Genomic DNA, 24931 nt, shown 5'->3' on the forward strand with positions numbered 1-24931 from the left:
TGGCAAGACCAGCATTTATTGCTCATCCCTTGAGGAAGTGATGCTGAATAATGAGCCAGGAGAGAAACTGAGTGAGGTCCAGTCCCCAGCACTTACACTGACCACACTCACCAAGCACAGCCGCTCTATCGGGCAAATGCCGCTCACCATTTGCCAATTACGCTGAAGTTGATTATAATGGGTTGAGTGTGCCAGCTATTTAAAGCAATTCAATAAGATTTCCGCACCTCAACAACGTGCAATTGTCTTAATTACTTCATCCTCTCCACCCATTTTAAAGACTCCACTAATTTCAGGCACATTGAAAGGTTTATTAGTGTCTCAGTACTGCGGTGTCACTGTTTACATGAGGGAGTGTGGTGAAATAGTGGTTGAGTGACAACTCACAGGCGTTCACTGGCCATCAATCAGGCTCCAGGATTTTATTGTCTTTTTCTCCATCACTGTGAGCAAGGTAAAGCCAGAAGCGAAATAAGCAACTGACACTTTGCAGTTTTACAATAGCTGCTGTGGGCAATTCATATCAGTACCAAATCTGAAGGACAATTATGAGGACAGGTTGCAGAGACTTGGCTGGTATTCCCTTGAATACAAAAAAAAAATTAAAGGGTGATCTAATTGAGGTGATTAAGATGATTAAAATATTTGATAGGGTAGATAGAGAGAAACTATTTCCTCAAGTGAGGGTCGGGGCGGGTGTCCAGAACAAGGGGATAAAAACATAAATTAGAGCAAGGCCATTCAGTAGTGAAATCAGGAAGCACTTATTCATACAAATACTGTTGAGGCTGGGATTCAATTGAAAACTTCAAGACTGAGATTGATAGCTTTTCGTTGGGTAAGGGTATTAAGGATTACAGAACCAAGACAGGTGGATGGAGTTAAGGTGCAGATCAGTCATGGTCTAATTAAATGGGGCAAACACAAGGGGCTGAATGGCCTCCTCCTATTCCTTTGTAGACTCTTAGATATTTTAATACTTTAAATGTTGATTGGTGTCTCTGTCTTATTACTGGACACATTGGCCTTATGGCTGGGGTGATGAACGCTGTGTTTATTTTTTACTTGGCCCAGACTGATCGACCAGTGGTGATTTCATCGCAAAAACGTGAGTTGAATGAAGGGTTAGAGCTAAGCAGCACTCTTGTCATCAGCAATGTGACAATGGCAGAGCACGGCACCTACATTTGCAAGGCCAATAACGGCTTCAACATCAAGGAGAGAAGGGCAGAGGTCATTGTGCATGGTAAGGAAATGCCACTTCCTCATTGGTTGAGTCGGTGCTTCAATGTTCCCCACAGCACAGAGTAATGTTTGACCCTCTTTGTATGTGAGGGACAGTGTGTGTTGTCACTGGGAGAGAAGGGGATGACATTTAATAGCTGTGGTCTGCCCTCATATTTTGAGATGTCCCAAAGCAATTCACAACCAATTAAGTAATTTCCTTAAAGTGTGGTCAGTGTTGCAATACAGGAAATGTGACAGGCATTTTACGCACAGCAAGACTCCACAAGAAGCTATGTGATGGTCACCAGATAATCTGTTCTAGCAATGATGGTTGAAAGGTAAACGTTGGCTAGGACACCAGGGGAGAAGCCTCTGCAGTTCTTCAAAATAGTGACTGTGGGATCTTTTATGCCACTTGACAGAGTAGATGTAGCCCTCAGTTTAACATATCATCTGAAAGATGGCAGCTCCAACAGTGCAGCGCTCCCTTGGTGCTGCCCCTTCGGCAGTGCAGCGCCCACTTGGTGCTGCCCCTTTGACAGTGCAGCACTCCCTTGGTGCTGCCCCTTCGGCAGTGCAGCGCTCCCTTGGTGCTGCCCTTTTGACAGTGCAGCACTCCCTTGGTGCTGCCCCTTTGACAGTGCAGCACTCCCTTGGTGCTGCCCCTTCGGCAGTGCAGCACTCCCTTGGTGCTGCCCCTTTGACAGTGCAGCACTCCCTTGGTGCTGCCCCTTTGACAGTGCAGCGCTCCCTTGGTGCTGCCCCTTTGACAGTGCAGCGCTCCCTTGGTGCTGCCCCTTTGACAGTGCAGCACTCCCTTGGTGCTGCCCCTTTGACAGTGCAGCGCCCACTTGGTGCTGCCCCTTTGACAGTGCAGCACTTCCTTGGTGCTGCCCCTTCGGCAGTGCAGCGCTCCCTTGGTGCTGCCCTTTTGACAGTGCAGCATTCCCTTGGTGCTGCCCCTTTGACAGTGCAGCACTCCCTTGGTGCTGCCCCTTCGGCAGTGCAGCGCTCCCTCAGCATTGCACAGGCGATGGGAGTCTCAATTACGAGCTTGGGAGCTGGCAAGGGACCTGCATTGCCGCCTTTGGGGAAGGCCCGCAGTATGCCGAGCCGATCATAAATTAACAGGCCACTGGCAGGCCTTCCCCTGGATCAGGACAGCAGGGATGTGATGTCCCACCCGCCAAGAGCTGCCAGCCAATCAGAGGTTGGCATCTCTTTTGCTCAGCAGCGCCACCGGGGAGGCGGTGGCTGTTGCCAGAACGGCACCTGCTGGAGGCCCAGGTTCGCAGAGGGGTGTCACAGGGTGGGGATTGCAGGGGAGGGTTGTGTAGCGGGGGTCAGCAGTTAGGGTAGCTCTCAGCACAACCCCTGTCCCAATACCAGGTCCATCAACGTACCTTTGAATGAGGGCCCCCCCCGCACCCCGGGAGACCACAAGCAACCCCACACAGGTTTGCATGTTGTGCTCCCCACGTGGCGACAGGCCTGTCTGCCCACGAGGTTAATACCAGCAGCAATTGGAAGAGGCCCTTACATGAATATTAATTGACCCTTGAGGGCCAAAAATGGCAGCAGGGCAGAAAGGCTGTTCCACCTCTGACTTAATCGGGGTGGAGGCAGGAAGATGGTGGGGTCCCCACCCACCACCTTTCCCACTGATTAAATGCCCCCCCCCACACCTCCAAATTCACCACCGATCATGTGTCAGCCTGGATTTTGTGCTCAAGTCTCTGGAGATTTGAAACACTGACCTTCTAGCTCAGAGGGAGGAGTGTGCTACGAACTGAGCCACAGCTGATAGTATGGGACATCTTGAAGTCTTGAATGGCGCTATATAATGGCAAGTTCATTTGTTCTTTCAAAACAATTCATAGCCAAGGAAATAATTTGGAGGTGTAATCATTATACTAGTGTTGGGCAGTGCCCAGCTCCAGTTTAAGCTGCTGTCGGTGTTTTTGAGACCATTCTCCTCCTGATTTGTCTTCTCTCCTCATGTTTTCCAGAAAATCCCTTTATCCGTGTGGGTTATGAGGAGAGCTCAGTCATCGAGGCGGTGGCAGGACAGAAAAATGTGCGTCTGCCTGTGAGGATCCAAGCCTACCCACAGCCAAAGATGCAATGGTGAGCTCTATCAGGGGATTTCGGGTCTCAACCTGCAATGTGAATCGAGAAAATCTGTACCATTTGATCAGCTGAATGTTTGTTTTTAAATGCACTTTCCTTATTCCAAATAAATATAACCCAATTCTTTCACAAAAATCACCTTTTTAATTTAGTTTTTCTGCCCCTCTTCTCTCCCTCCCTCTTCCCCTCCCCACCTTCTCTATCCCTCCTTGCCTCTGTTCCCCTCCTCCTCTGTCTTTCCTCCTTTCCCTCTCCTTCACCCCTCCTCTTCCTTCTCTCAACCCCTCTTCCTCTCTCCCGCCTCCCCCCTCTCTCTCTCTCTCGCCTTCCCATCTCTCTCTCCCACCTCCCCCACATATCTCTCGCCTCCCTCTCTCTCTCTCCTGCCTCCCCCTCCCGCCTTGCCCTCTCTCTCCCGCCTTCCCCCTCTCTCTCTCCCGCCTCTCTCTCCCACCTCCCCCCCACCCCGCCTCCTCCCCTCTCTCTCTCCCATCTCCCCTTCTCTCTCTCGCCAGCCTCCCCCCCACCTCCTGCCTTTCCCTCTCTTCCCTTCTCTCTCTCTCCTGCCTGTCCCTCTCTTCCCTTCTCTCTCTCTCCCTCTCCCTCCCCCCCACCACTATCTCCCTCCCCCAGTGTTGCGCGTTGTCGACATCCACTTAACGTGTGTCTTGTTTCAGGTTCAAAGATGGAAAATTTATCAACAAAAGTCCATCCTTTAACAAGGTGAAACATTCTCCATTGGGTTTGGTGATTGGGGAGGTGACAGAGCAGGACGCAGGAAACTATACCGTGGTCCTACGAAACAGCAACGCCCAACTAGAGGAACGTCTCTGGCTGGAACTTGTGGTCAATGGTAAAACACCAGCAGGAATTCTCTTCCAAAACCAGAATTATTGGAATAATTCCAAGTTGCATTGGATTTTGATGCCACATCCAGCCGGTTTCATATTATGCATCTTCATCCATGGCACTGTGCCTCTTCTCTCAGTGGGATACAGTTCCACAGACACTGATTCTCACTGGGATACAGTTCCACAGACACTGACTCTCACTGGGATACAGATTCCACAGACACTGACTCTCACTGGGGAACGGGTTTCACCATCATTGACTCTCACTGGGGAACGGGTTCCACAGACACTGACTCTCACTGGGATACAGATTCCACAGACACTGACTCTCACTGGGGTACGGGTTTCACCATCACTGACTCTCACTGGGGAACGGGTTTCACCATCACTGACTCTCACTGGGGTACTGGTTCCACAGAAACTCACTCTCACTGGGGAACGGGTTCCACAGACACTGACTCTCACTGGGGTACGGGTTCCACAGACACTGACTCTCACTGGGATATGGATTCCACAGACACTGACTCTCACTGGGGTACTGGTTCCACAGAAACTGACTCTCACTGGGGTACGGGTTCCACAGACACTGACTCTCACTGGAGTACGGGTTCCACAGACACTGACTCTCACTGGGGTACGGGTTCCACAGATACTGATTCTCACTGGGGTACGGGTTCCACAGACACTGACTCTCACTGGGGTACGGGTTCCACAGACACTGACTCTCACTGGGGTACGGGTTCCACAGACACTGACTCTCACTGGGATATGGATTCCACAGACACTGACTCTCACTGGGGTACGGGTTCCACAGAAACTGACTCTCACTGGGATATGGATTCCACAGACACTGACTCTCACTGGGGAACGAGTTCCACAGACACTGACTCTCACTGGGGTACGGGTTCCACAGACACTGACTCTCACTGGGATATGGATTCCACAGACACTGACTCTCACTGGGGTACTGGTTCCACAGAAACTGACTCTCACTGGGGTACGGGTTCCACAGACACTGACTCTCACTGGAGTACGGGTTCCACAGACACTGACTGTCACTGGGGTACGGGTTCCACAGACACTGATTCTCACTGGGGTACAGGTTCCACAGACACTGACTCTCACTGGGGTACGGGTTCCACAGACACTGACTCTCACTGGGGTACGGGTTCCACAGAAACTGACTCTCACTGGGATATGGATTCCACAGACACTGACTCTCACTGGGGTACACGTTCCACAGAAACTGACTCTCACTGGGGAACGAGTTCCACAGACAATGACTCTCACTGGGGTACGGGTTCCACAGAAACTGACTCTCACTGGGATATGGATTCCACAGACACTGACTCTCACTGGGATACGGGTTCCACAGACACTTACTCTTACTGGGGAACGAGTTCCACAGAAACTGACTCTCACTGGGGTACGGGTTCCACGGACACTGACTCTTACTGGGGAACGAGTTCCACAGAAACTGACTCTCACTGGGGTACAGATTCCACAGACACTGACTCTTACTGGGGAACGAGTTCCACAGACACTGACTCTCTCTGGGGTACGGGTTCCAGAGACACTGATTCTCACTGGGGTATGGGTCCCACAGACACTGACTCTCACTGGGGTATGGGTCCACAGACATTGACTCTCACTGGGGTATGGGTTCCACAGACACTGATTCTCACTGGGGTGTGGGTTCCACGGACACTGACTCTTACTGGGGAACGAGTTCCACAGAAACTGACTCTCACTGGGGTATGGGTCCACAGACATTGACTCTCACTGGGGTATGGGTTCCACAGACACTGATTCTCACTGGGGTGTGGGTTCCACGGACACTGACTCTTACTGGGGAACGAGTTCCACAGACACTGACTCTCACTGGGGTACAGATTCCACAGACACTGACTCTTACTGGGGAACGAGTTCCACAGACACTGACTCTCTCTGGGGTATGGGTCCCACAGACACTGACTCTCACTGGGGTATGGGTCCACAGACATTGACTCTCACTGGGGTATGGGTTCCAGACACTGACTCTCACTGGGGTATGAGTTCCACAGACATTGACTCTCACTGGGGTATGGGTTCCACAGACACTGATTCTCACTGGGGTGTGGGTTCCACAGACACTGACACTCACTGGGATAAGGGTTCAACAGACACTGACTCTCACTGGGATAAGGGTTCAACAGACACTGACTCTCACTGGGGTATGGGTTCCACAGACACTGACTCTCACTGGGATAAGGGTTCAACAGACACTGACTCTCACTGGGATAAGGGTTCAACAGACACTGACTCTCACTGGGGTATGGGTTCCACAGACACTGATTCTCACTGGGGTATGGGTTCCACAGACATTGACTCTCACTGGGGTATGGGTTCCACAGACACTGACTCTCACTGGGATAAGGGTTCAACAGACACTGACTCTCACTGGGGTATGGGTTCAACAGACACTGACACTCACTGGGGTATGGGTTCAACAGACACTGACTCTCACTGGGGTATGGGTTCAACAGACACTGACACTCACTGGGGTATGGGTTCAACAGACACTGACTCTCACTGGGGTATGGGTTCCACAGACACTGACTCTCACTGGGATAAGGGTTCAACAGACACTGACTCTCACTGGGGTATGGGTTCCACAGACACTGACTCTCACTGGGATAAGGGTTCAACAGACACTGACTCTCACTGGGGTATGGGTTCAACAGACACTGACTCTCACTGGGGTATGGGTTCAACAGACACTGACACTCACTGGGGAATGGGTTCCAAAACTGGAACTGGCTAAATTTAGTTTACTCAGCACAGATGAAACCTCGGTTTTCACACTGTGAGGTGACGGGAGCAGGGTTGGTTGGAGATGGCAATGGCAGCAGAGGTGGGGAAGTAACTGTTGCATTTGGGGGGTGTGGGGGATTCCACTATCACACTTGCGGGGGGATCACTATGTCATTGGATGGCCCGCTATCACACTGCGAGGGGGGGCATGTCAATCTCACACGGTGGGGGGTGTTGCTGTCACACAGAGCATATGCCTCTCACCATGGGGGCAGAGGGGGGGAGGTGGGGGAGTGGGGTGGTATGTGTCACTGGCACATTGGGGCCCAACTACCCAGTGAAGACTTAGTTTTGAAACCTACATGACCTCACAAAACCAGATGCTACTCATCCGACAGTTGGTGAATGACTGAAAAATTTGAAAGCTCTATCTGAAGTTGTACTTGCCCTGCCTTGTTCAAACCTAAAGTACCAGTGATGAAACAGGGGCAGCAAATACAAATACAACACCTCAGACCCTCAACATGAGTGCCATGTGATCACAGTTACCATGTGGGTTTGGTCAATGAGGTATCCGACTCACATCAAAAGCCAACATTGCACTTTATAAAACTCCAAACCCAGCTATTACCAAATCTCCACCAGTAGAGTTTATCCAATAAGGATACACACCACTGGCTCAAGGCTGGACAGCTCAGTCTTTATTTATTTTTATTTAGAGATACAGCATTGAAACAGGCCCTTCGGCCCACCGAGTCTGTGCCGACCATCAACCACCCATTTATACTAATCCTACATTAATCCCATATTCCCTACCACCTACCTACACTAGGGGCAATTTATAATTGCCAATTTACCTATCACTTGCAAGTCTTTGGCTGTGGGGGGAAACCGGAGCACCCGGAGGAAACCCACGCGGTCACAGGGAGAACTTGCAAACTCTGCACAGGCAGTACCCAGAATCGAACCCTTTTCCCTGGAGCTGTGAGGCTGCAGTGCTAACCACTGCACCACTGTGCCGCCCCTGGGGTCTTAAAAGGCCCCAGGGGCTAATTTTAATCTAACACTCCCCACTCCCACAATAGGAAAGTACAACTAGCAGCCGACCGATTCTGTCATTTTCCTGCGGGCTGTTTAGGATGAAAATGATACACCCATGAAAAGGTAGAGTGTACGTGGGCTGTGGGAAGAGATTAAATAAATGAGTAGAGAGACCCTGATAGTTTAGGGTGTACAATGGGTGGGTAGAGTCCATGTTCCACATTTGTTGATGTGATGTACCTAAATTAATTCAATTCCCAAACATTATTTAATTACATAAATAAAAGCAAAATACTGCAGATGCTGGAAAGACGAAATAAAAACAGAAAGTGCTGGAAATACTCAATAGGTCTGGCAGGATCTGTGGAAAGAGAGAGAAAAACAGAGTTAATGTTTCAGGTCTATGACCTTTACTCATCTGATGAAAGGTCACAGACCTGAAAAATTAACTCTGTTTCTCTCTCTCACATTATTTAATTGCAACCAGTTGAACTGATGAAAAAGACACTGGGGTAGACGTGCATTTTTCATCTGCCAATATTTAAAGAATCCATTTTCATGATTGCATTGGAACGATAAACAGGCATGTTCTATATTGGTGCGGGAAGGGGGGTTCTCTATCCTCCAGGTTCTACATTGGTTGGTGATCAGTTGAACAACCAGACACAATCTTCCCTACTCTGTCGGACTGCAGTCAAACACTTGCATCTTACTTTCCCTCCAACAGTCCCGCCTCAGATTCATGAGAAGGAAGTGGCTTCCCCGACCAACATCTACCCACGTGGGAGTCGCCAGACACTGACCTGCACTGTCTATGGGATCCCTGCTCCTGCGAAAATACAATGGCACTGGAGGCCATGGGGACCCTGTGGTCTAAACTCCTATCGCAGCCTGTAAGTACCAAGAATCACAGATCTAAACTAATCCAGTCAAGCTCTGGCCTTGTTGTCAGGTTCCGTAGTAGCTTACACGCTCCTTAAAACCTCCCCCTTTGTCCAAGCTTTTTGTCACAACAGGTATACATACAGCAAGCTATTAAGAAGGCAAATGGTATGTTAGCCCTTATTGCAAGGGTTTTGAAATATAAAAGTATGGAAGTTTTGCTACAATTATATAGGGCTTTGGTGAGACCACACCCGGAATACTGTTTACTGTGGTATCCTGAGCTAAGGGCTTGACAGGGTCGATGCTGGGACCGCATAAGAGGTAGGAGCAGATGTGAACCATTCGGCCACTCAAGCCTGCTTTACCATTCACTAAGGTCATGACTGAACTTTTACATTAACTTCACTTTCCTGTCCTATCCCTATATCCCTTGATTCCCTCAGTATCCACAAATCTATTGAACTGAATGTTGAATCTCGCCATCCATTGAGCATTCATAGCCCATTGCGGTAGACGATTCCAAACATTCATAATCCTCTGAGTGAAGAAATTTCTCCTCATCTCAATCCTAAATGGCCAACCCCTTACCCTGAGACTATGACCCCTCGTTCTAGATGCTCCAGCCAGTGGAAACAACATCTCAGCATTTTCCCTGTCAAACCTTCTAAGAATTTTATACGTTTCAATGAGATCATCTCTCATTCTTCTAAACTCCAGAGAATATAGGCCTAGTCTACTCAATCTCTCTTTATAGAGCAATCCCCTCATCCCAGGAATCACTCTGGTGAACCTTTGTTGCAACCACTCAAAAGCAAGTTATATCCAGGACCAGACCAGGTGTGGTCTCACCAAAGCTCTATATACTTGCAGCAAGACTTCCTCTCTCTTATGCACCAACCCCCTTACAATTAAGGTTAACATACCATTTGCCTTCCTAATTACTTCTTGTTCCTACATGTTCATTTTCTATGATTTGTCTACAAGGACACCCAGATCCATCTGAATACCAACATTTATTAGTTTCTTCCCTTCTTAAAAAAAAAAGTTTTGTTTTTCCATTCTTCATATGAAAGTGGATAATTTCATTTAGTTTAGAGATACAGCACTGAAACAGGCCCTTCGGCCCACCGAGTCTGTGCTGACCATCAACCACCCATTTATACTAATCCTACACTAATTCCATATTCTTACCACATCCCCACCTGTCCCTTATATTTCCCTACCACCTACCTATACTAGGGGCAATTTATAATGGCCAATTAACCTATCAACCTGTCAGTCTTTGGCATGTGGGAGGAAACCAGAGCACCCGGAGGAAACCCACGCGGACACAGGGAGAACTTGCAAACTCCACACAGGCAGTACCCAGAATTGAACCCGGGTTGCTGGAGCTGTGAGGCTGCGGTGCTAACCACTGCGCCACTGTGCCGCCCAACTCCACCTGCAACCTTCTTGTCCAATCACTTAACTGACCTCTTTGCGTCCTCCTCACAATTTACTTTCCCAACTAGTATCATTAGCAAACTTGGATACATTACACTCAGTCCCCTCATCTTAATTATCGATCTAGATTGTAAATAGCTGAGGCCCAAGTATTGATCCTTGCATTAGTCAGCTAGTTACAGCCTGCCATCCCAAAAATTACCCATGTATTCCCACTCTATTTTCTGTCCCTGATCCAATCTTCAATCTATGCTGATATACTACCCCTAATCCCATGAGCCCTAATTTTGTGTAATAACCTTCGGAAAATCCAAATATACTGCATCCACAGGTCTACCTTATCTACCCTGCCAGCTGCACCCTCAAAAACTCTAATAGGATTTCTAACACGATTTCTCTTTCATAAAACTGCATTGAATCCGCCTAATCATATTGTGATTTTCCAAGTGCCCTTTTACTACATCGTCAATAATAAATTATAGCATTTTCCTGCAACTGATGTCAGGCACTCTGGCCTATAGTTCTCCGGTTTTCTCTCTCCGTCCTTTCTTGAACAGCGGGGTTACATTTGCTACTTGTCAATCCATAGGGAGCATTCTACAATCTAGGGAATTCTGGAAGATCAAAACCAATACATCCACTATCTCTGCAGCCTCCTCTTTTAAAACCCTAGGGCATAGGCCGTCAGATCTAGGGGATTTGTCTACTTTTAGTCCCATTAATTTATCCAGTACTTTTTCTTTACTAATATTAATTACTTTAAGTTTCTCACTCTCATTAGACCTTTGGTGTCACATAATTTCCTGTATGTTCTTTGTGTTTTCTACTGTGAAGACTGCCCTGGCTAGAGAGTCTAAAACTAGGGGTCATAGTCTCATGATAAGGGGGTCAGCCATTTGGGTCTGAGATGAGGAGAAATTTCTTCGCTCGGAGGATTGTGATTCTTTGAAATTCTCTACCCCAGTCGATGAGTATATTCAAGACTGAGATCAATAGATTTTTGGGGTTAAGGGACATGGGGATAGGGCAGGAAAGTGGAATTGATGTAGATGCTGAGTCATGATCTTATTGAATGGCAGAGCAAGCTGGATAGGCCGTATGGCTACTCCTGCTCCTATTTCTTATGTTTGTGTGTTAGCAACATTGATGTGCAATTCTGGCACTTTTAACATAGTAAAACACCCCAAGGCAGGTAAGAAGGTTACAAGAAAGAGGTTGGAGCCCGGATGTGAGAAGCAGATTGCCTATGACCTGTATAGGCATAATGTTGGAAGAACCTGCACAGATACAGAGCAGGAATAGAAAGAACTTGCATTTATATAGCGCCTTTCATGACCTCAGCATGTCCGAATGCACTTTACAGCCAATGAAGTATTTTGAAAAGGTAATCACTGTACTACTGTCTACTGCTTTAGCTCAGTGTCAGTTTCTGTTTAACTTACGCTCCTTGTGAAGTGCCTTGGCCTATTTTGCAATGCTAAAAGTACAACATAAATCTAAGTTGTTGTTGTTATTTCAGATGTTTATTTATCTAACTCATTGAAGTTACATTTTATTGTACAAATAGTTTGGTCACATTGTGCCCCCTGATCTCAAACTCCACTGCCCTTCCACCTCCTGGGAATTTGGTTTCTCCTTTTTGTGCCAAACACCATTATTCCCTTCACTGCTGCAACAGTGCAGCAGTCCCTCAGTTTCTGCACCTCTGACAGTGCAACACTCCTTCAGTTACTGCCTCTCTGACAGTGCAACAATCCCTCAGTTACCACCCGTCTGACAGTGCAACACTCCCTCAGTTTCTGCACCTCTGACAGTGCAACACTCCCTCAGTTATCACCTCTCTGACAGTGCACCGCTTCCTCAGTTTCCGCCCCTCCGACAGTGCAGCATTCCTCAGTTTCCTCTCCTCCGACACTGCAGCACTCCCTCAGTTTCCTCTCCTCCGACAGTGCAGCACTCCCTCAGTTTCCTCTCCTCCGACACTGCAGCACTCCCTCAGTTTCCTCTCCTCCGACACTGCAGCACTCCCTCAGTTTCCTCTCCTCCGACAGTGCAGCATGCCCTCAGTTTCCTCTCCTCCAACAGTGCAGCATTCCTCAGTTTCCTCTCCTCCGACAGTGCAGCAGTCCTCAGTTTCCTCTCCTCCGACAGTGCAGCACTCCCTCAGTTTCCTCTCCTCCAACAGTGCAGCACTCCCTCAGTTTCTGCACCTCTGACAGTGCAGCACTCCCTCAGTTTCCTCTCCTGCAACAGTGCAGCATTCCTCAGTGTCCTCTCCTCCGACAGTACAGCACTCCCTCAGTTTCCTCTCCTCCAACAGTGCAGCATGCCCTCAGTTTCCTCTCCTCCGACAGTGCAGCATTCCTCAGTGTCCTCTCCTCCGACAGTGCAGCATTCCTCAGTTTCCTCTCCTCCGACAGTGCAGCATGCCCTCAGTTTCCTCTCCTCCAACAGTGCAGCACTCCCTCAGTTTCCTCTCCTCCAACAGTGCAGCATGCCCTCAGTTTCCTCTCCTCCGACAGTGCAACACTCCTTCAGTTTCTGCAACTCCGACAGTGCAGCACTCCCTCAGTTTCCTCTCCTCCGACAGTGCAGCATTCCTCAGTGTCCTCTCCTCCGACAGTGCAGCATGCCCTCAGTTTCCTCTCCTCCGACAGTGCAACACTCCTTCAGTTTCTGCACCTCCGACAGTGCAGCACTCCCTCAGTTTCCTCTCCTCCGACAGTGCAGCATTCCTCAGTGTCCTCTCCTCCAACAGTGCAGCATTCCTCAGTTTCCTCTCCTCCGACAGTGCAGCACTCCCTCAGTTTCCTCTCCTCCAACAGTGCAGCACTCCCTCAGTTTCTGCACCTCTGACAGTGCAGCACTCCCTCAGTTTCCTCTCCTCCAACAGTGCAGCATTCCTCAGTTTCCTCTCCTCCAACAGTGCAGCATTCCTCAGTTTCCTCTCCTCCGACAGTGCAGCACTCCCTCAGTTTCCTCTCCTCCAACAGTGCAGCATTCCTCAGTTTCCTCTCCTCTGACAGTGCAGCACTCCCTCAGTTTCCTCTCCTCCAACAGTGCAGCACTCCCTCAGTTTCCTCTCCTCCGACAGTGCAGCATTCCTCAGTTTCCTCTCCTCCGACAGTGCAGCACTCCCTCAGTTTCCTCTCCTCCGACAGTGCAGCACTCCCTCAGTTTCTGCACCTCTGACAGTGCAGCACTCCCTCAGTTTCCTCTCCTCCAACAGTGCAGCATTCCTCAGTGTCCTCTCCTCCGACAGTACAGCACTCACTCAGTTTCTTCTCCTCCAACAGTGCAGAATTCCTCAGTTTCCTCTCCTCCAACAGTGCAGCACTCCCTCAGTTTCCTCTCCTCCAACAGTGCAGCATTCCTCAGTTTCCTCTCCTCCGACAGTGCAGCATGCCCTCAGTTTCCTCTCCTCCGACAGTGCAGCATTCCTCAGTTTCCTCTCCTCCGACAATGCAACACTCCTTCAGTTTCTGCACCTCCGACAGTGCAGCACTCCCTCAGTTTCCTCTCCTCCGACAGTGCAGCATGCCCTCAGTTTCCTCTCCTCCGACAGTGCAGCATTCCTCAGTTTCCTCTCCTCCGACAGTGCAACACTCCTTCAGTTTCTGCACCTCCAACAGTGCAGCACTCCCTCAGTGTCCTCTCCTCCGACAGTGCAGCATTCCTCAGTGTCCTCTCCTCCGACAGTGCAGCATTCCTCAGTTTCCTCTCCTCCGACAGTGCAGCACTCCCTCAGTTTCCTCTCCTCCAACAGTGCAGCATTCCTCAGTTTCCTCTCCTCCGACAGTGCAGCATGCCCTCAGTTTCCTCTCCTCCAACAGTGCAGCACTCCCTCAGTTTCCTCTCCTCCAACAGTGCAGCATGCCCTCAGTTTCCTCTCCTCCGACAGTGCAGCATTCCTCAGTTTCCTCTCCTCCGACAGTGCAACACTCCTTCAGTTTCTGCAACTCCGACAGTGCAGTACTCCCTCAGTTTCCTCTCCTCCGACAGTGCAGCATTCCTCAGTGTCCTCTCCTCCGACAGTGCAGCATGCCCTCAGTTTCCTCTCCTCCGACAGTGCAGCATTCCTCAGTTTCCTCTCCTCCGACAGTGCAGCACTCCCTCAGTTTCCTCTCCTCCGACAGTGCAGCATCACCTCAGTTTCCTCTCCTCCGACAGTGCAGCATGCCCTCAGTTTCCTCTCCTCCGACAATGCAGCATGCCCTCAGTTTCCTCTCCTCCGACAGTGCAGCATTCCTCAGTTTCCTCTCCTCCGACAGTGCAACACTCCTTCAGTTTCTGCACCTCCGACAGTGCAGCACTCCCTCAGTTTCCTCTCCTCCAACAGTGCAGCACTCCTTCAGTTTCTGCACCTCTGACAGTGCAGCACTCCCTCAGTTCCCTCTCCTCCGACAGTGCAGCACTCCCTCAGTTTCCTCTCCTCCAACAGTGCAGCATTCCTCAGTTTCCTCTCCTCCGACCGTGCAGCATTCCTCAGTTTCCTCTCCTCCGACAGTGCAACACTCCTTCAGTTTCTGCACCTCCGACAGTGCAACTCTCCCTCAGTGCATGTGTTGACCTGGATGATGAGTCCAAGGCTCCAAGTGAAGCCACAATAACCGATCTCCTCATCTACAGAGCCAGGAAAGGACATTAAAACCGGGGATTGCACGCAATCTAAAGAAAAATAAAACCACAAATCTGAAACTTTAAGAGCTGGGAAGAGAATTCAATTGGACCGAATGTCGTTGATGAGGGGTATATGTCAGAGTATGTTATAAAGGGGTCATTTGATTTATTTGGATAAAGCAACAGTAAATAACTAAGACACTTTGTCAAACGGCAATTTGGTCAGGAAACAGACACGGTGATGAATTCTTCACGCCGTCTTTTCTGCCAATACATTGCTGTTTGTTTCAAGCTGAGAGGATGCTGGAGTAATCCCTACTCTCGGTCTTCTTCCTGTTTTTCTATAGCTGCCTGTGAGCTTCTCCTAACGCATGCCCCAGGACAAGACTCAGCTCTTCATGACATTGATTATGTCTCAGTCGTGTCCTGGAGTGTCCTGCACACCAGACAAAACAAGATTTTGCAATGTGAGGCACAGCCTTTGCAGCTAGATTTTACATCGAAACGTAGGAAATTTACAGCACAGAAGGCGGCCATTCAGCTCATCGTGTCTGTGTTGGCTGAAAAAGTGCTATCCTTCCTAATCCCACTTTCCAGCTCTTCCAACTTGTAGGTTACAGCACTTCAAGTGCAGACCCAAGTATTTTTTAAATGTGATGAGGGTTTTTGTCTCCAGCACACTTTCAGGCAGTAAGTTCCAGAAGCCCAACATTCTACAAGCGAATAGGTTTCACCTCAACTCCCCTCTATTCCTCCTGCCAATTATTTAAATTTACTGACCTCTCTGCTGAGGGAAATAGGTCCTGCCTATCCACTCTATCTAGGCCCCTTATAATCTTATGACGTGAATTAAAGCTCCCCTTAGCCTTCTTTGTTCCAAAGGAAACAACCCCAGCCTATCCAATCTTTCCTTAAGACTTTTCCATGGTCTCTCTGTTCCTCTACACTTCTCAATATCCTACCATTTATTATGGGTTCCCTTGCCTTGTTTTCCCTCCCCAAATGGGGCGGCACAGTGGCGCAGTGTTTAGCACTGCAGCCTCACAGCTCCAGGGACCCGGGTTCGATTCTGGGCACTGCCTGTGTGGAGTTTGCAAGTTCTCCCTGTGTCTGCATGGGTTTTCTCCGGGTGCTCCGGTTTCCTCCCACAAGCCAAAAGACTTGCAGGTTGGTAGGTAAATTGGCCATTATAAATTGTCACTAGTATAGGTAGGTGGTAGGTGGTAGGGAAATATAGGGACAGATGGGGATGTTTGGTAGGAATATGGGATTAGTGTAGGATTAGTATAAATGGGTGGTTGATGGTCGGCACAGACTCGGTGGGCCGAAGGGCCTGTTTCAGTGCTGTATCTCTAATCTAATCTAATCTCAAATGCATTACCTCACATTTCTCTGGATTGAATTCCATTTGCCACTTCTCTTGCCACCTGACCAGTCCATTGATGTCTTTCTGCAGTCTACGGCTTTCTTCCTCACTATCAATCACATGGCCAATTTTTGTATCATCTGCAAACTTCCTAATGATAGCTCCTACATTTAAGTATATATCATTGACCTAGTACTGAGCCCTGCAGAACCCCACTGGAAACAGCCTTCCAGCCACAAAAACATGCATCGTTCATAATCCTTTGCTTCCTGCTACTGAGTCAATTTTGGGTCCAACTTGCCACTTTCCCTTGGATCTAATGGGTTCTTACTTTTCTGACCAAACTGCCATGTGAGGCCTTGGCAAAATCCTTGCTAAAATCCAGTAAACAACATCAAATGCTCCTGCCCTCACCGATGCACTTTGTTACCATCTCAAAAAAGTCAATCAAGTTCATCAGGCACAACGTTCCCTTAATAACTCCATGCTGTCTGTCCTTGATTATTCTGTGCCTTTCTAAATAACGATCTGTCCCTCAGAATTTTTTCCAATAATTTGCCCACCATTGAGGTTATGCTGACTGGCCTGTAAGTACTCAGACTATCCCTTCCTCCCTTTTTAAACAACAGTGCAATGTTAGCAGTCCTCCAGAACCATGCTTATAGCCAGAGAGGACTGGGAAATAATGGTCAGAGCCTCTGCTATTTCCTTCCTTGCTTTTCTTAGCAGCCTGCGACACATTTCGTTTGGGCTTGGTAATTTATTTACTATCAAAGATGATAAAGCCCTTAGTATTTCCTCTCTCATTAGGTTTATCCCATCCAACATTTCACACTTTCTCTTAACTACAATGTGTGCATCATGCCCCTCTTCTGTGAATACAGACGCAAAGTATTCACGTCCACGTCCTACGCCTCCACACACAAGTTGCCTTCTTGGTCTCTAATCAGTCCTACTTTTTCCTTTGTTATCCGTTTGCTCTCGATGTATTTGTTTTCCTTGATTTTACTTGCCAACAATTTTTTCATGCCCTTCTTTCCTTTCCTAATTTCCTTTTTAATTTCACCCCTGCACTTTCTGTACTCGTCAAGGTTTTCTGTAGTATTGAGCACTCAGTACCTGACACATGCTTTCATTTTTTGCCTTATCCTACCCTGTATGATCTTTGACATCAAGGAGGGTCGAAATTTTGTAAGTCCTACCATTTTTCTTAGTGGGAACATATTTGTTCTGCACCCTCAATGTCTCCTCCTTGAATACCTCCCACTGCTCTGAGACTGATTTACCTTCAAGCAGTTGTTTCCAGTTCATTTCTGCCAAAGCACATCTGAGCTTAGTAAAATTAACATTTCCCCAATTTAAAACTTTTACACTTGGTCTATCTTTGTCCTTTTCCATAATTATGCTAAATTTAATTGAATTATAATCACAACCACCAAAATGCTGTCTCAGTGATACCCCTTCCACCTGCCCAGCTTCAGTCCCTAAAACCTAAATCCAGAACTGCCCCATCTCTTGTTGAGCTTGCTCTCCTGAATGTATTTTAAGAATTCTCCATCCTCTATACCTTTTGCACTGATTTAATCCCTGTTAATATTAGGGTGGATAAAATACCCTACTATTACTGCCCGATTGTTTCTGCAATTCTCAGCAATGTGTCTACATGTTTGTTCTTCTATCACCCTGTGACTGTTTGGGGGTCTACAGTATACTCCCAGCAGTGTGATTGCCCCTTTTTTGTTCCTCCGTTCAATCCATATGGCCTCATTTTATGATCCTTCGAGCATATCATCCCTCCTTGCAGCTGTGATGGTTTCTTAAACCAGTATTGCAAACCACCCTGCTCGTTTTATATCCCCGTCCTTATCCTGTCTGAAAAAGCTGTAGCCAGGAATATTGAGCTGCCATTCCTGCCCTCCTTTAGGTCACGTTTCATTAAAAGCTATGATATCATAGTTCTAAGTGTCTATGACCACCTCCAGGCGCTTACCCATTGTCTCTCAAGACAAGGAGGCCAAAGAAGGATAGAGAGAAGTGTCTATCCATGCCCTCAGCTTATCAACAACAACTTGTATTTATATAGCGCCTTTAATGTAATAAAACATCCCGAGACACCTCACTGAGCCATATAAGGAGATACAGTAAAAGCTTTGTTATCAAGCATGTGCCGGACCTGAGAGGTATCGGGTAATTGAAAATTCTGGTTAATCAAGGGTCATGCTACCAAAGCAATACAATGCAATAGTTTTAATTTTAACAGAAATTATTACATGCAAAGAACAAGAAGATGTATAATAAAGAAATCTTGAGGCAGTAAAGATGCATAGAATTCTTGAGGACCAGTAAACTTAATGTATAAATTACACTAAAGCACAAGATGTAGAAGGTGATGGGGAGATAAATCGCGATACCGCATAAGCACAGCAACGCAACAAGATGGACTGCCAGCAGTGCAACTAAGGTGACTATCGGCACCATCACTAACTACAATACAGTAATGCCCAGAACAATCGGCTGCACTCGGGAAAACTCAGCATTGGGAGACAAGCCTCGGAAGATTTTGTAAATTCTGGATAATAGAGCTTTCTGGTTGGTAAAGTGCCGGATAGCAAAGCTTTTACTGTGTTAGGGCAGATGAACAAAAGCTTGGTTAAAGAGGTAGGTCTTAAGGAGTGTCTTCAAGGAGGAAAGCAAGGTAGAGAGGCGGAGAGGTTCAGGAAGGGAATTCCAGAGCTTTGAGCCTAGGCAGCTGAAGGCACGGCCACCAGTGGTGCAGTGATTACATTTGGGGATGCTCAAGAAGTCTGAATTAGAGGAGTGCAGATATTGCGGAAGGTTTTAGGTCTGGAGGAGATTACAGAGCTAGAGTGCAGCCTGACCATGGAGGGATTTGATAACAAGGATGAGAAATTTAAAACCGAGGCATTGCTTAACCAGAAGCCAGTGTAGGTCAACTGAGCACAGAGGTGGTGGGAGTACGGTATTTGGTGCAAGTTAGGACATGGGCAGCAGAGTTTTGGTTGACATCAAGTTTACAGAGGCTAGAATGTGGGAGGCCGGCCAGGAGTGCATTAGAATAGTTAAGTCTGGAGGTGACAAAGGCGTGGATGAAGATTTCAGCAACAGAAGAGCTGAGGTGGGGGCAGAGATGGGTGATATTATGGAGGCGGAAATAGATGGATTTAAAGACGGCATAGATGCATGGTTGAAAGCTTACCTTGGGGTCAAGTATGGCACTGAGGTTGCGAACAACCCGGTTCAGCCTCAGACAATTGCCAGGGAGAGGGACAGAGTTGAGACCCAGGGAAAGTAGTTTGTGGTGGGGATCGAAGACAGTAGTTTCAGTCTTCCTAATATTTAACTGGAGGAAATTTCTGCTCGTCCAGTACTGGATGTCAGACTATCAGTCTAACAATTTAGGGATAGTGAAGGGGTTGAGGGAGGTGGTGGTAAGGTGAGCTGGGTGTCGTCAGCGTCTGTGGAAACTGACATGTTTTCTGATAATGTTGACGAGAAGCAGCACGTAGATGAAAATTATGAGGGGTCTAAGGATAGGTCCTTGGGGGACACTAGCGGTTACAGTGCAGGAATGGGAAGAGAAGCCATTGTAGGTGATCCTCTGGCTACGATTAGATAGATAAGAATGGAACTAGGTGAGTGCAGCACCACCCAGCTGGACGACGGTGGAGAGGTGTTGGGGGAGGATAATGTGATCAACTACATCAAAGGCTGCAGGCAGGTTGAGAAGGACAAGGAGGGATAGTGTGCCTTTGTCACAGTCACATAGGATGTCACTTGTGACTTTAAGAGATGTTTCGGTTCTGTGGCAGGGGTAGAAACCTGATTGGAGGGATCCAGGCAGGGAGTTCTGGGAAAATGGCCACAAATTTGCGAGGCGACAACATGTTCAAGAGCTTTGGAGAGGAAAGAGAGGGGTGGTCAAGGTTTGTTTTTTGAGGAGAGGGGCGATGGCAGCAGATTTGAAGGAGAGATGAACAGAACCTGAGGAGCAATAATGGCAGCTAACATGGGGGCCAGGAAGGGAAGTTGGGTGGTTAGTAGTTTAGTGGGAATAGGATCGAGAGAGCAGGAGGTGGGTCTCATGGAGAAGATAAGTCTGAAGAGGGCATGAGGGAAGATAGGAGAGAAACTAAAGGAGGAAACAAGTTCAGGGCTAGAGCATGGGGGAGCCTAAGAGGAAGTTTGGCCCAGTGGGCTAGAGGAAGGGAGGGAAGTGACAGGCAGCTGATTGGATCGTCTCAATCCTGGTGACAAGGAAATCCAGAGATCCTCACACTTGTCGTTGGAGGTGAGGGTGGAGGGGAGAGGAGATGGGGAGAGGGGTTTAAAAAGATAGCTTGCAACAGAGAAAAGAAGCTGGGGTTACTTTTGCATTCCGAATGATCCTGAAATAATAAGCAGTTTTCGCAAGCGAAAGCATTGTATTCATTAAACCCCTTGCATTGAAGTATATACCATGAATCACTGAACTGTTCCTTTGTTGTCTATTTTCTAGCCTTTGTTTTCTGTGTCTCCCATACTCGCCTACTAATTTTCTGCCTTCCATTTCCAGCTTTGTTTTTTTCCCTTTTGAATACACTCAGATTCCCATTGCTCTGTCAATTTAATTTAAACCCTCCCCAACATCACTAGCAAACCTCCCCACGAGGATGTTGGCCCCGGCCCTTTTAAGGTGCAACCACTTTGGCTTGTACAGGTCCCATCTCCCCAAGAACCAGCCCCAGTGCCCCAGAAATCTGAAGTCCTCCCTCCTGCACCATCTCTCCAGCCAGGCTTTCATCTGCAGTATCTCCTATTTCTGTACTCACTAGCACATGGCACAGTGAGATCCTACCTTTTAATTTCTTTCCTAGCTGCTTAAAATCTGCCTGCAGGATCTCATTCCTCTTTCTACTACTGTCATTGGTACCAACATGGAATATGACTTGTGCTGCTCACCCTCCGCACCCCCTCCTCCCCCCCCCCCCCCCCCCCCCAGAATTCTCTGCATCCTTGACCCTGGCGCCAAGAAGACAACTACCATCTTAGAGTCAGATCTATGGCTGCAGAACTGGCTGTCTGTTCCCCTAACTATTGACTACTCTATCACTAGTGCTTTTCTGACCTTTCTCCTTGCCCCCCACCCACCCCCCCGCCCCCCCCCCCAGTACAGCTGATCCATCCATGGTGGCGTGTACTTGGCTCTGGCTACACTTCCCAGCACTGCATAATCTCAGGATTTTGACTCCACCAATCTCCCTATGGGAGATTTCATTAGAAAGTTCATGAAATGTACAGCACAGAAACTTGCCCATGTTGGTACTTATGCTCCACATGAGGCTTCTCTCACCTCTCTTCATCTCAACATATCCTTCTATTCCTTTCTCCCTCGTGTGCATATCTGGCTTCCCCTGAAATGCATCTGTGCTATTCACCTCAACTACACCTTGTGGTAGTTAGTTCCACATTCTCAACACTCTCTGTATAAAGAGGTTTCTCCTGAATTTCCTATTGGATTTATTAGAGATTATCTTATATTTTATGGCCTCCAGTTATAGTCTCCCCCATTAAGGGAAACAGTTTGTCTACATTTACCCTATCAAACCCTTTCATAATTTTGAAGACCTGTATCAGGTAACCCCTCAGTTTTCTCTTTTCTAATAATGTTATGAAGGTGCTTCTATTTTAAAAAAAATTTTGAGGACTCTTATTTTAGAATTATGGACATTGGTTCATTTGGGAAAACTGAAAAGATTCCATGTATGTGTTTTTTTTACAAGGGTCACTGAGAGGTCTTGTTTGAAAACAAACCTTTACTGAATGTCACATGCCTTAAGCTCAATGAACAGCAGAAAACTTGGTGTCTTGGGGGAGATGTTTACAGAGAAGTGACATGTCAAGATTTATGGTGGTCAGGAGGCTTCGCTTTTGGGATATTGTTTTGGTTCAGTTGGGGTGTGGACTGTGTTGAATGCAGTGGGGTTGGTAGCCTGCTGAAAAACACCTAGCACGTCTTTCTCTACCTCTTTGAAAAACCCTGCGAATCCAGTCTGTGAGCACTAAAACCCCTGATACCATATTTCTCCTGAGGTGCTCCTGGAAGGCCTGCCAGATTAATTCACTATGCTCCTTGAATAGAACTGCTCCAGAAACGATCTCGGTGACCTGTCTATGTGAACTCGGGGGAGGCGGTGGTGCAGTGGTAATGTCATTGGACTAGTAATCCAGAGCCCAGGCTAATGCTCTGGGGCATGGGTTCGAATCCCACCATGGCAGATGGTGAAATTTGAATTCAATTAATAAAGCTGGAATTAAAAGCTATTCTAATGGTGATCATGAAACCATTGTCAATTGTTGTAAAAACCCATCTGGTTCATTAATGCTCTTTAGGGAAGGAAATCTGACATCCTTATCTGGTCTGGCCTACATGTGACTCCAAACAGCAATGTGGTTGACTCTTAAATGCCCTCTGAAATGGCCTATAAGCCACTCAGAGCAAGGTCAATTAGGGATGGGTCATTAATGCTGGCCTTGCCAGCAACACCCACAACTCACAAACGAATAAACAAAAAACTGTATGCCATTTGGGGACACAATACATCTCATCCTTTTTCTTCAAGAATTAACAAGTATTTGACTAAAGTATTTTTTTTTGTAAAAGGCATCTGCAGAGAATTTTTTTTTCTTTTAACCAGTGTGTGCGAGTGTGCGTGTTGGGTATTTAAAAAGGGAACTTTCATATTTCAATCTGTGTGTAAATGCTTTGCTTCTTTACTGGATAAGTCTTGTTTTATAATAAACTGATAATGTTGTTGTTTATTAAAGAAACCTGCTTGTATTTTATTCTGGGATAAAGAGTAGAGTATATGATTGACTGTATCGTTAACTGGGTAAACATTTAAATATATGTTGTAACCGATGGAGAAGTGGAACTAAAAAAGACAGTGCACTCCTCCCACCTTGGTTGTAACAATGGGTATAACCTTTATGCTTGTTTTCCTCATAACCTTAGGGGTCGTCGGGCAACCATGGTGCGTCGACCTCGGGACAGGACCCCCGAGTGCCGAAACTGGAGGGACATCTCAACAGGGAACAATGTCAACAGGATTGAGAGCATTGAAACAAGCACAGAGATTCTGGAGGGGAGGAACAAGGTAGCCTGCCATTTACAATCATCCACGTATCTGTTTTTTTTCTAACACTACCAGCGACAACAACTTGTATTTATATTGCACCTTCAACATGGTAAAACATCCCAAGGCACTCACAGGAGCATTATCAAACATAATTTGACACTGAGCAACATAAAGAGATATTAGGACAGGTGACCAAAAGTTTGGTCAAAGAGGTAGGTTTTAAGGAGTGTCTTAAAGGAGGTGAGAGAGGTGGAGAGGCCAAGAGGCTTAGGGATGTTTAAGATCTTAAGGCCTTGGCTGGTGGAATGATTAAAATTGGGGAATGAGCAAGAGACACAGAGATCTCTGAGGGTTGTAGGGCTGGAGAAGGTTACAGAGATAGGGAGAGGTGAGGCTGAAGTGGGATTTGAAAACATGGAAGAGAATTTTAAAACAGAGGCGTCGCCAGTCTGGGAGCCAATGTAGGTCAGCAAGCACAGAGAGTTATGCGTGAATGGGACTTGGGGTGAGTTAGAATACGGACATCAAAGCTTAACAAGGGGTGGAAAAAAGGCTCACATTTCTATAGCACCTTTCACAACGTCAGGATGCCCCAATGAACTTTACAGTCTACAAAGTACTTTTGCAGTGTACTCACTATTATAATAGAAGAATCATGACAGTCAATTTGTGCACAGCAAGCTCCCACAAACAGCAAATGTCATACTAACCAGATAATTTGATTTTTTTAGTGATGTTAGTTGAGGGATAAATAATAGCCCAGGACAACAGGGATAACTCAATTCTCCTGTTCTTTTTTTGTAATGATGATCTTTTACGGTCACATGAGAGGGCAGACGGTCTCAGTTTAACATCTCATCCAAAAGATGACGCCTTCGATAGTGTGGCGTTCCCTCAGTACTGCCCCTCTGACAATGCAGAATCCCCTCAGTACTGCCCCTCTGACAGTGCTGAGCTTCCTCAGTACTGCACTGGTCGTATCAACCTTGATTTTGTGCTCAAGTCTCTCGGAGTGGACCTGAACCAACAATCTTCTGACTCGGAGATGAGAGTGCTACCTACTGAACCTGGGATGAATCCCCTCTGCCCCGAGTCATCTGATTTCGGGAAGGCAGGGAATTTAGTTCGACCTCAGTACAATTCAGGTAAAGAATTGGCGGAGGAGGGAAATATTAGCCAGGGTCCCTGCTCCTCATTGCTATCCAGTGAGCCCGGCTGAAATATGGACACCTGTCACACTGGGATCAGTGAAAATGAAAATCATCCAGTTTCTATAGGAACAGACCATCCGCAGGAGCCAAGTTGGCGAGTGTGGCAGGATGTGGATAGCGGAGCCTGGATCACCGGCTCAGAATTCCAGGAGATTCCAGCTCACATCTCGTGGGTGTGGGTGACCCTCACACACCATAATTATATGGGTTGTGGGAGCCCATCAACCC

At 47.5% G+C, this 24931-nt stretch overlaps 1 protein-coding gene across 2 annotated transcripts in view; it reads left to right on the plus strand.

Annotated features, from left to right (window-relative positions):
* The window catches only part of flt4 (fms related receptor tyrosine kinase 4), a 262662-nt gene that overhangs the window by 172539 nt on the left and 65192 nt on the right, over positions 1–24931 (plus strand). For both annotated transcript variants that reach the window (XM_068044014.1, XM_068044013.1), the window contains 5 exons: positions 1075–1246; positions 3237–3354; positions 4035–4210; positions 8770–8935; positions 23369–23510. In XM_068044014.1, coding sequence (XP_067900115.1) covers positions 1075–1246; positions 3237–3354; positions 4035–4210; positions 8770–8935; positions 23369–23510 — 774 coding nt within the window. The remainder of the gene's footprint in view (positions 1–1074; positions 1247–3236; positions 3355–4034; positions 4211–8769; positions 8936–23368; positions 23511–24931) is intronic.

Source organism: Heterodontus francisci, chromosome 12 (assembly GCF_036365525.1).
Source record: "Heterodontus francisci isolate sHetFra1 chromosome 12, sHetFra1.hap1, whole genome shotgun sequence".
Taxonomy (NCBI): Eukaryota; Metazoa; Chordata; class Chondrichthyes; order Heterodontiformes; family Heterodontidae; genus Heterodontus; species Heterodontus francisci.